Source organism: Sapajus apella, unplaced genomic scaffold, assembly GCF_009761245.1.
Source record: "Sapajus apella isolate SASKATOON/1434 unplaced genomic scaffold, GSC_monkey_1.0 scaffold13, whole genome shotgun sequence".
Lineage (NCBI taxonomy): Eukaryota > Metazoa > Chordata > Mammalia > Primates > Cebidae > Sapajus > Sapajus apella.
Window position 1 is genome coordinate 7,542,358 of NW_022436953.1, and position 12,566 is coordinate 7,554,923.

The window sequence follows — 12,566 nt, forward strand, 5'->3', positions numbered from 1 at the left end:
CCAACGCCCACACTGCCCCACCAGGCACTGCTGTCCAAGGGGGTTGGAGGCAAACCAGGAAGTGAGGGCCTTAGTTGAGGTGGAGTCAGCAAGAGTGACACCAGGTTTACAGGTGTGGAGGTGGCCAGGAGAAGTAAGTTTTACCCTCAAGGGAGTGTCACAGTCATCACTTGAGTAGTGGGCTGAAACAATTCTTATGTATCTGTGTCTATCTTGCCTGTACACTTAAAACAATGAGAGTAAGAACTAAGAGCGTTTTCGGGTGCAGGGGTCGCGGAAAGGTCTTCCATCCATTGCCTCATTCACAACCTTCTGGTTGGGATTATTAGGATCTTCATTTCACAAAGAGGAAACGGAGGCTCGGAGAGGTTACCTGCCCAAGGTCACAGATCTCTCTCTTCAAAGCCCAAGCTCACAGCCACCACACAAACTCTCTCTCCTTTCATTGTACCTGGGGCCCGTCTGAGAGCGAAAAAGTCTTCTTTCAGGTCCCAAACCTAACAGGTCCGGCTTTCACTCTACGGTTTTTCCCAGGTCCAGAATGGAGGCAACATCCCATAGCACAGTCAACAAGGTCATGCCCACGGGGTCGCTCCACCAAGGCCGTGTACTGACAGGATTTGGGGCTTGGAGGGCAAATGGGAAACAATCGTCAGGGATCAAAGTGCATTAGCGTCCACCACACCAGCCTTCCCGCGCCCCTAGCCCCCAGCTCCGCGAACACGATCCTTCGGGAACAGCCAGTCTGCGGGACCCAGCGCGCGTGCGCGAGGCCATAGGGGACGCCCCCACTCGAGCGCGCGGTGAGCAGGGCGCGTGACCGGGCGGGCGCGCAGCCGGAGGAGCGCGCGGGCGCGCTACGGAGTCGGCGTCGACGCGCGCTCCAGGCCGAGGCTGTATAGGCTAGGGAGGGAGCCAGGCGGCGGAGGCGGCGGCGGCGCCCCAGACCCGAGGGGACGCGCGGGCCTTGCGCGGCGGGAGCGGACGGCGGCGGAGGAGACCCTAGGCTCGCGGTCCGAGGCGGGAGGGCTCGGCTTCTCGACCGCCCGCCTCCAAGGCCGCTGGCCGCTTCTCTCTCCCGGAGTGGCCGCCGCCCCTGGAGACTCGCCGGGACGCGGGCCTAAGCCGCCGCCAACGCCGCGGGCGTCCTGACGGCTCGGACTCGTCGGACCAGGCCGGGTGGGAGCGAGCTTGCGGGCAGGTGCCGTTCCTGGAGGGTGGGCTGAGGGCGAGGCGCCCACCGCGCGGCCGGCGGGCCGGGCTCGGCGGAGGGGCCGCTCGCGCAGCACCCCCACCGCGGGCCGGAGCCCGGGGCGCCGCCCCTCCTTCTCCCGGGACCGCCCGGCCGGGGCTGCGGGAGCCGGGGGACGCCGCGCCCGCCGCCGCCAGCCGGGCTCGCGAGGGAGAGCAGGGCGGAGAAACTTTGCCTTGTATTGTTTTTAGTCCTTAAGTGCAAGGAACTCTGTGTTGGGAGGAAAAATGTCCTTCTTCAATTTCCGTAAGATCTTCAAGTTGGGGAGCGAGAAGAAGAAGAAGCAGTACGAACACGTGAAGAGGGACCTGAACCCCGAAGACTTTTGGGAGATTATAGGAGAATTGGGCGACGGAGCCTTTGGGAAAGTGTACAAGGTAAGAGGGGGAAAACGGGAAGTTGTACTGCGAAGATAAAACAGCCACTGGCCTGGAGTGGCGGGAGGACTTCTGCTCCCCTCGTCCCTTTCCTGTCTCCTGCTCCTTCTTCTGACTGTTAGGGTTCGATGCAACTTTACTTGGCTGATCATCCAAGGAGTAGCTAAGAAGTCGGGTTTACGATGGAACAAAATGGGGCCTGGATGGAGTTTACAGGACGATTGGAAAGGGAGGCAGGGTTATAAAGTCTGCTCTGTCAAACTTCAAAGGAAATGAGAGTGTTCTTTAATTTATAGAAGGGGTCTGGTTGTGCCCTCCAAGTATTTTAGAATGAGAAACTCCTTGCACTTTTCAGTGGATTTGTCTACTGACTGCATTCGCGTGCATGCTTGTACTCCAGCAGTTCCCTTTTTAGGGTCCAGGGTATATATTTGGTTGTATCTAGAGCTAATACATAACTGGTTGGGATCAAGTGATTGCTACTTGAAGTCTCTTCGTGAGTTGGTTGCTTGACAGCATACTGTAAAATGGAATGGAATTTCTGACAAAATTTCCACAAGAAAACCTTCATGATTTTAAAAATATATTTATAGTAAGCATTGACTGGAAGTCAGTATCAGCGCTTAAAAAATTAAAAACACACGTAGCTGTATGTTTCGATAGGAAGAGGCTTGGCGTTTCAGCCTAAAGGCATTAATGTTAACTATTTACTGTCTCCTAAGGAGCATATGAATGATGTCATTGGATTATTTTCATCCTGAAGGGCGAGTTTTTTATGAGACAGCGTTTAGGGAAAGGATCCACAGGGTTGCCTAGAAGTGAAAACATAAGAAAATAACTTAGGTTTATACAGGACTTTGCAGTTTTTAAATACTTTCAAATAATTTGGCCCCCACAAAAATCTTGTGAGGTAGGTAGGTCAGTATCAGTATCCACATTTAACAGATGAAGGTACTGAAATTGCTCACAGCCATATGAGTCACAGCGTAGACATGAACTCAGGTCTTCTGACCCCGTATTTAGTATTGTTTTTTACTTTAACTGGTAGAAATCAGAGCATTTTGCTTACTGCTTTCTAAGCACCAGTACACTTGTGTGCCTTTGCCCTGCCCTTTGCCCTGTCTCAAATGCATCTTGTCAAAACCCTAGTCCTCATTCTTTAGGCTGAAATATGCACCCCTTTCTGTGTGCTTTCAGAACACGTTCACATGGCTATTATGGCACTTGTCACTTATTACTGTTAGTATATTTATGTTTCTATAATAAAATTAAGGACCAAATTATATATTTGGGTTCATCCACTGCCTTAGCATATAGTGATGTGTCTGTTTGTTGAAATAAGAGGATGTATTTTATCTACATTAGAATGCCATCGTGGAAGCTATCATGTACTGTGAAAGTTGGCAAAATAAACTTTGTTATTTGTGTGGAAGGTAGAGTATGGGCTTCACCAAGAGCTACATAAGATGCAACACTTTAGTGTAGTGGGAAGATAACTCCTGGGAATCAAGAGTTGTGTTTTAGTGCTGGCTGTCACAAACCAGTGTTTTAATCCTGGATGAAACACTTAACTTCTCTGGACCTCCATTTTCTTAGCCATAATACAGATTTCCTTAAGAGTTTGTTTAGATTCTTTCACCCATTAAAGTTCTTTAAGTATGGAATTAGCCTGGAAAGGCAAAAATAAATTCTCAAGGCTCCTAGAATCTTGTAGTTAGAAGGTGGTAGGTGATTATGGGCAGTTTTCATGGTGTAAATGTGTTTTAGCAAATCTAAACAATTTAGTAGTAAGAGCACTGGCTCTGGGGTTGGAATATAACTTAGTTCTCTCACTCAATAGCAGCATGTTACCTTGAGCAAGTTTCTTATTTGTCCTGTGCCTAACTTGCCTCATCCATAAGACCTCCTCAGTGTGAGGATTAAAGAAGATAATAAATATAAAGCACATGGAAAGGAGTCAGTAAATGGTAGAAATTATTGTTATTACATTTAGAGCTCATAGATGCAAAATATGGGATGAGATGGGAAAAGGAACCAAGAAGATAATAAACCATTTTCTTGGTTTCTAATGGCATGGGCAGATTGTGTGGCGATACTAAAGCCCTGTTTTATTCTTTCATGACACTTTCTGCAAAATGTGATCTGTCTTCCTATACTGAGACATTAATTGAAAATTTTCTGAAAAACAGGAATCTTATTTCATGTAGTTATTTGAGCACTATAAAATTGTGTCAAGGATAATTTCTGTGGTCTTGATGTCTGTATTTTAGTATGATATTTGAAGAGCATGGGCTCGCACTATTTTGTTTTTTCTTTTTGTCCTTTTTTTTTTTTTTTTTTTTTTTTTTTTGGGAGATGGAGTCTTGATCTGTCGCCCAGGCTGGAGTGCCGTTGTGGCGCGACCTTGGCTTACTGCAACTTCCCCCTCCTGGGTTCAGGCATCTCTCCTGCCTCAGCCTCCCAAGTAGCTGGGACTATGGGTGCCTGCTGCCACGCCTGGCTAATTTTTTATATTTTAGTAGAGACGGATTGGTCTTGAACTCCAGAGCTCAGGCAGTCTGCCCGCCTCAGCCTCTCTGAGTGCTAGGATTACAGGCGTGAGCCACTGCACCCGGCCTTGTTTTCTTTTTTCATTTCACTGCTCTGTGCCTGTAAGGAGTAGGGTATGAGTTAAAAAAAAAAAAAAAAAAATTTATTTTTAAAAAATAAAATTTGAAATTAAAACTTATCTGACTTCTTATGGCCTTTTTCTAAAAGTTTTTTTTTTTTTTTTTCTAGATTCCCTAGAAATTGAGGATTTATAAACCACCTTATATTTGGTGGGAAAAGCTATGAAACCTTAAGGTTGTACATAGTGGTATGTAGTAGAAAATTATTTATAAACTTGATTCTAACTATCATTTGGTTATGGAATTTGGTAACTGTTGCAAAGATTGTATTGTAAATACAAGTTTAGTATCCCATTTCCCAAATGCTTGGGACCAGAAGTGTTTAGGAATTTGGAATTTTTTTGATTTTGGAATTTTTGCATTATACTTAGTTATCAAATATCTAAAATTGAAAATGTTCTAGTGAGCATTTCCTTTGAGCATCATGTCATGTTAGGACTCAGAAAGTTGCAGATTTTGGATCATTTCAGATTGGATTTTCAGATTTGGGATGTGTAACCTATAGGTAATCATGTTGTATATTTAGTTTGAGTCATTTTTCTATCATATACTTATTGTATTTCTTCAACTCAGTCCAGCACTGTACACATTTAACAGTTACTTCCTTGCCTGGAAAGCTTCACTACTTTATTTCTCTTTTAAAAATAGTAGTATTTTATGTATAAATGAAGATATGTAATATCCTTTAGAATTTTTTATCTTAGGATTTCTATTTTTTTTTTGAGATGGAGTCTCATCCAGGCTGCAGTGCAGTGGTGCAGTCTCGGCTCACTGCAACCTCTGCCTCCCTGGTTCAAGCAATTCTTCTGCTTCAGCCTCCCGAGTAGCTGGGACTACAGGCATGTGCTGGCACACCCATCTAATTTTTTGTGATTTTAGTAGAGATGGGGTTTTACTATGTTGGCCAGGGTGGTCTTGAACTCCTGACCTCAGGTGATCCACCTGCCTCGGCCTCCCAAAGTGCTGGGATTACAGGCATGAGCCACCACGTCCAGCTGGATTTCTCTTGTTTGTAACAGAAAAAAAGAATGACATAAGATTATGGATTGAATTGCATTTCTAGAAAGCTATTTCATCTATTCAGTTGAAACTAGACTCTTGGCTGTGTGCTGGATGAAAGGGATTTTTATATGACAACTGACGGGTGTATGCCTTTTAAAAAATAGTGAAATATATAATCTTTGTATAAAAAAATACAGAAACATACACATTTAGCAGTTAATAAAGTGACTTCTTATTAATAACCATCAGGGTCAAGGAATTCTGCCAACATCCGGGAGTCCCTCTTGCCTGCTTTCTGTATCTAATACCTTCTCTCTCCCTAAAAGAAACCACTATCCTATCTTTAAGTTATTCATTTACTTGCTTTTCATAATCATTTACTATCTCAGTTTATATCCCTAAATGTTATAAATTTAGCTTTGTGTGTACTTGAACTTTATGTGAATGGAATCATATTGAGCGTATTCTTTTGTGTCTTTCCTCTTTCAAAATCAGTGTTATGTTTGTGAGGTTCATCTTTATCACATAGAGCTGTAGTTCTTTTTCACTGTAGCATTGTATTCTATTATATGATGATATCACCAATTATTTACCATTGTACTATTAGTTGATATATTGGTAGTTTCCAGTTTTTGGCTTACACAAAATGTTATTGCACATATGCATGAGTTTCTCTGAGTTAATCCAGAAATGGAATTGCTAGGTTATAGGGTAGTGTATCTTTAATTTTACCAAATGATGCCAAACTCATTATACAAGTTTACATTCCCATCAGCAGTTTAAGAATTTCTTTGCCCTGCATCTTTGCTAGCATTTAGTATTGTCAGAATTTTAAAGTTTTGACAGCCTGATAATGTGTTACATTTCTCATTGTGTGTTTAATTCACCTTTCACAGATTACTAAAAAATAATTATTTTAATATGTATTTGGTACTTTGAATTTCTTCTTTTGTGTTTGGGTCTCTTACTCATTTCTCTATTGATGCCTTTTTGTTTATATGTTGAGTGTGTGTGTATGTATGTGTGTGTATACAGTATATGTGTTTTGAATTTTTTGTTTGTTTTTTGAGATGTACTCTCAAACTTTTGCCCAGGCTGGAGTGCAGTGGTGTGATCTCAGCTCACTGCAACTCCCACCTCCCAGGTTGAAGTGATTCTCCTGCCTCAGCCTCCTGAGTAGCTGGGATTATAGGTTCGTGCCACCACGCCCATTAATTTCTGTATTTTTAGTAGAGACGGGGTTTCACCATGTTGGTCAGGCTGGTCTGGAACTCCTGACCTTGTGTTCTGCCTCCCTCGGCTTCCCAAAGTGCTGGGATTACAGGCATAAGTCACCGCTCTCGGCCGTGTGTGTGTTGAATTTTAACCATTTGCTGGTGATAGTTATTACAAATGTATTCTCATTCTGTGACTTGTCTTTTCATTCTCATTATAGTGCCTTTTTGTGAACATAATTTTTTAACATGGTCCAGTTAGTCCTTTTTTTCCTTTACAGTTGATGCTTTTTGTGTTATGTTTAAGACATTTTTTCCTAACCTGTGATAATGAAGATAATCTCCTATATTCTAAAAGCTTTATGATTTTGCCTTTCTTTAACAATTAGGTCTGTAATCTACCTAGAATAGATTTTTTAAACAGTATGAGGTAGGGGTACAGTTTCATTTTTTTCCCCCATGTGGATACACAATTGTCCCAGAACTATTCACTAGGAAGAAAAATATTTCCCCACTGCTCTGCCGTCCCCTGTCACATAGCATATGTCTGTTTCTGCAATCTCTGTTCTCTTCATTGATCTGTCTATTCCTGTACCAGTATCCCACTGTCTTAATGAGGAAAGCATTAAAATAAATCTCTGCTTCTTCTTCAACATAGTTTAGCATTATTCTTGGCCTTTAGGGCTTCTGTTTACATTTTCGAGTTAGCTTGGTTGAGTTCCACAAAAAAACTTGTGTTTTTTTGGAGAGATTTTATTGAATTTATAATTCAGTTTTGGAAAAATTAACCTCTCTTTGATATTGAGTCTTCTCACCTATGCATATGTTTTACCTCTGTTTAGATATTTTTTTAGTATCTTAATAATGAGTTACAATTTTTTCCCTAGAAGTTTTTGGAACACAAACTACTTTAAGGATGTCTTAAATACTTTGTTTTTCAACTGTTAGAATTTCCTTCTTGTTTTTGTGGTTTACAACTTTTAGTAGCCTTCTGAGAAAGGATCCATGGAAAACGTATTTTTTAAGAACTTGCCTGTCTGAATATGTCTTTATAATAAGGTCACAACTTAATATATATAATTCTAGTTCAAAAGTACTTTTTTGAAGAATTTTTAAGATTTAGAATTTGTTATAGTTTTTAAGACTTTCTTCTATTCATTGTCTTTTGGCTTCAAGAGTTGCACTTGAATGTCTGATGCCATTTTGTTTCCTGGATCCTTTGCCATCTTTTTCTCTTAATAGCTTTTAGGATTTTCTTTTGTCCTCTGTTCATGGTGCTGTAGTTCTTTTTGTCTTCTTTCGTTTTGCTGGGCTCTTGATTAGTCCTTTCAGTTCAAAGACTTAGTCCTTCAGTTCTGTGACATTTTCTTGTATTATTTATTTGACAACCTCCACCTACACTTTCCCCAATAATAGCTCTTGCCGTGGTTTTAAGATTCTTTATGTCCCTAAGCTCAGTGGATACTTACTTGACCTCTCAGGACCATTTGAGATACTTGACCATTCTTTCCTTTAAAAAGCTCATTTTTTGGCTTTTAAGTCACCATCCTCTTGATTTCCCTTCCACCTCTGTGTCTATTCCTCAGACTCCTTTGCTGGCTCTTCTTCTTTCTGACTTTAAGGTGTAGAAATTCCACAAGGCTTGGGTATAGGCTGCTTTTTCCTTTGCTTAAGAGAACCCATCTTCTCCCATGGCTCAATTAGCATCTAAATGCAATTTATATCTCTACCCTAAGACCTTCCTTTTGAACTCCAGATCCACACATCCAACTGTATATTAGAGATTTGTGCTTGGATGTCTCACAGATGCCTTAAACTGCAAGTCCAAAACATGAACTAATTCAGCTTATGATGTCAGCCCCAAATTTGCTCCTTCTGTGTTCCCATTCAGTAATTACTTCCATCCACCAGTTGCATAGGCCAGAGACCTAGAGGTCATTTTTAACACCTGTTGCTGCCTTCCCCACCAAACCTAATTAAAAGCCAAGGACTGTTAATTCTACCCACTAAATATTTCTCAAATCTTTCTTTCTTCACTGTCATTTCACTAGTCAAAACTGCTGTTATCTCTTACTCAGACTACTGCAATCTTATTGGTGTTTTGGCCTTTATGTAAATATAATCATTTACATGATTCTTTTAATCCTGTAATCATTTAATATATTCTTTCGTGTTGGGCTCCTTTTGCTAAACAGTATGAGTGAGTTTCATTCATGTCGTTGAATGTAGTAGTCATTTGATCTTTTTCTTTGCTGTATGGTATTTTATGAAGTATTATAGTTTATCCATTCTGTAGTATTTGGATTGTTTTAACTTTTTGTATATTAAGAATACAATTCATGGCCTGGTGCAGGGGCTTATGCCTGTAATCCCAGCACTTTGGCATGCCAAGGTGGTAGGGTCGCTTGAACCCAGGAATTCAAGACCAGCCTGGGCAACCTAGGGAGAAGCCATCTTTGTTTGTTTTAATTTGTTCTTTTTTCTTGAGACAGAGCCTCACCTCTGTCACCCAGGCTGGAATGCAGTGGTGGGATCAACTTTCCGGGTTCAGGTGATCCTCCCACCCCAACCTCCCAAGTAGCTGGGACTATAGGTGCCTGCCACCATGCCCAGCTAATTTTTGTATTCTTTGTAGAGACAAGATTTTGCCATGTTGCCCAGGCTGGTCTCGAACTCTTAGGCTCAAGTGATCTGCCCACCTTGGCCTCCCAAACTGCTAAGATTACAGGCGTGAGCCACTGTGCCCACCCTTAAATTTTTTTAATTAATAAAAAATGATTCATGAACATTCTTGTGCATTTTGGTGCACATATGTCGTTTTGGATATATACTGGGAAGGAATTTTCTAGGTCATAGGTTATATGCATTTTCAGCTTTAGAAGATACTACCAGTTTTACAAAGTGGTTGTACCAATTTACGCTACCATCAGTAGGGTATGGGAGTTTTCACAGTTGCTCTATGTCTTCACTAGCACTTGGTATTGTTATTAATATGATCTTTAATGTTTTGTTAGTCATTCTGTTGAGTGCGAATAGTTTTATTTACATTTGTCTTTATTTTTTAATTTTATTATTTATTTATTTATTTGAGACAGAGTCTTGCTCTGTCGCCAGGCATCATGCTGGAGTGCGCAATCTTGGCTCGCTGCAACCTCCACCTCCTGGGTTCAAGCAATTCTCCTGCCTCAGCCTCCCGAGTAGCTGGGACTATAGGCGTGTGCCACGCTGCCCAGCTAATTTTTGTATTTTTAGTAGAGATGGGGTTTCACCATGTTGGCCAGGATGGTCTTGATCTCTTGACCTCGTGATCCACCCACCTTGGCCTCCCAAAGTGCTGGGATTACAGGCGTGAGCCACCACACCCGGCCTGGTTTTATTTACGTTTTTCTGATGATTAATGTAGTCAGTCATTATGTGCTTATTCCATATTTGAGTATCTTTTTTTGGAGGAATTCCTGGTTATTTGCCCAATTAAAAAAAAAGAAGCTCTATTTTGAGGTATAATTTATATACCACAAAATCCACCCATTTTAAATATATAATTTTGTGAGTTTTAGTAAATCAGTATAGTTTTGCAACCATTACTGCAATCCAGCTTTGGAACCCTTCTATCATCCCCCAAAAGTTCCCATGTGCCTATTTTGCAGCCCGTCTCCATTCCCACACTGAGCCCAAGATAGCCCTTACTTGCTTTCTGGCTCTACAGTTTTGCCTTTTCTAGAATTTTTTAATAAATAGAAACATACAGTATGTATTCTTAATATGTATGGCTTTTTGCACTTAGCACAGGGTTTCTCAATATTGGCACTACAGCCATTTTGGACTGGATAATTCTTTTTTGTGGAGGGCTTTTTCCTATGCGCTGTAGGATGCATCCTTGACCCCTGCCCGTTTGTGACAACCTAAAATACTTCCAGACATTGCCAAATGTCTCCCGGATGGCAAAATCACCTTTAAGTTGAGCACCACTGGTTGAGTGTAGTTTTTCAGGATTCATCATTTGAATGAATTTCATTCATTGAAATTTTTCAATTCTATAAAAAAGTTGATACATGAAAAAAGTTGTATAGTGAACATACACATATCAACTACCTAGATTCTACAGGTGTTCATATTTTGCTATACTGACTTTATTACACATGTCTATCCATCCATTCATCCATTTATCCATTCATTATGTTTCTCTTTTTCATTTTCTTAAGGATTTTCTCTTCTTTCAATTATTTGTACCCTTGTTTTCTTTCACTTATCTTATTATGTCAATTAATCCTTTCTGAACAATTTTAAATAACTTGACATTGGAAATGTTAGCAATTTAGTGAATTATTTTACAGAATATTTTCTGGCATAGTTTTAAAGTTTTAAACTTTCCTTCTTAGTTTTCTGTTTTCAACCAGAAAGTTACTATGTGTTGACACAGACTTCTAGATAAAGTGACATATTACTATATTCCCATGTTTCTTCTTTATACATCTGTGTTTAAGTTCACACAGATCTTTAACACAGCTCAGTGACAGAAGCAGTTAATTCTTATTTTACCACAGTTGTGTCTCTATGCCAAGGTACACTTCTGCTTGAATATAAGATGCTATTTCTGTTACTGTATGAAATGTTACCTTTTTATTATAAAAATCTGTCACTTTTATGTACCAAAATGAGAACTGAGATGGTTTTGAAATTTCAGAAAAAATTTTAATGAAAGGAACAAATCAAAATTTCAGTGAATAATTTTTTTTCTTGAAGAGAAATCATTTTCAAAAGTAGTTTTTAAGTGATAATTTCATCTCAAGATAATGAGAAGAAAAATGACAGGACCAGGACAATTATGTTATCCCTGTGTTTCTTACTAACTTGTTTTTTATCTATAAGGATATAACTACTGAATGTACATATGGAATATAAAAACAATATTTTGTTGTTGTTCTTCTTTTAATTTATAAGATGATCAACTTTTCCAGTGTACCAGTTTATCAGCTCACACTTCTTTCTAAACATTAATGCTGAAATATTACTTAATTTTAGTGCTTTCTTTAGAAAGGGAGGGTATTTGTATCATCCCTCCTTCCACCCTTCCTCCTTTCTTGGAAAGTGTGAGCAAAGTTAATAAATTTAATTTCTCTTTGTATGCTGTCATTTTAGCATCTCAATGTAAAAGAAATATACTGGAAATCAAGATACTTTATTTTTTAATTTTAATTGTAATTTTTTCTGAGACAGGGTATCGCTCTGTCGCCCAGGCAGAAGTGCAGTGGTATGATCTTGGCTCACTGCAACCTCCAAATCCCAGGTTCAAGTGATTCTCGTGCCTCAGCTTCTGGAGCAGCTGGGATTATAGGCATGTACCACCACACCTGGCTAATTTTTGTATTTTTTAGTAGAAACGGGGTTTCACCATGTTGGCCAGGCTGGTCCCCAACTTTTGGGCTCAAGTGATCTTCCCGCCTTGGCCTCCCATAGTGCTGGGATTAAGGCGTGAGCCACTGTATCCAGGCAAGATATTTTATTTTTACTTGTAAAGCATATATGTTTTATTTCCATTTGGTATGTTGTATGGCATGAGCTTTATAAAGTCTCTTAAAATTTTAAAGGTCTGTGTTATGGCATATTAACATTTAAGATAAAGTAATATTACATAATTTATTTCAGAGTATCCTGCCAAAATTTTATTAAAAATGGCCAAGAAACTAACATACCATATCTAATTTTGGATCTTTAACCTTGATAGAGCCTTTTTTCTGGCCCCTTTTTCCTTGTCTGTTCCCTGATGGATGTGAAGTAATATTGTCCCAGATTACTAATGAGGTTGAGCTCCTTTTCATATGTTTATTGGCCATTTGGATTTCCTGTTCTCTGAAGTGCTTGTTAAAGTCTTTTGGTCCTCTTTCTTTTTCTCATTGATTTATAGGGGGTCATTATATATTTTGGATACTTATCTCTTGTCAGTTATATATGATGTACATTATTTTCTTTTGCTTTATGGTTTGTCTTTTCACTCTCTTTATGATGTTCTTTTTTGTGTACACATAAGTTTTAATATAGTCCAATTTATTAA

General features: G+C 40.0%; 1 protein-coding gene across 2 annotated transcripts in view; it reads left to right on the forward strand.

The window, feature by feature from the left end:
• Positions 1-861: 861 nt before the first annotated feature.
• The window catches only part of SLK (STE20 like kinase), a 57,120-nt gene continuing 45,415 nt past the window's right edge, over positions 862-12,566 (forward strand). For both annotated transcript variants that reach the window (XM_032281530.1, XM_032281531.1), the window contains exon 1: positions 862-1,629. In XM_032281530.1, coding sequence (XP_032137421.1) covers positions 1,480-1,629 — 150 coding nt within the window. In that variant the 5' untranslated portion in view covers positions 862-1,479. The remainder of the gene's footprint in view (positions 1,630-12,566) is intronic.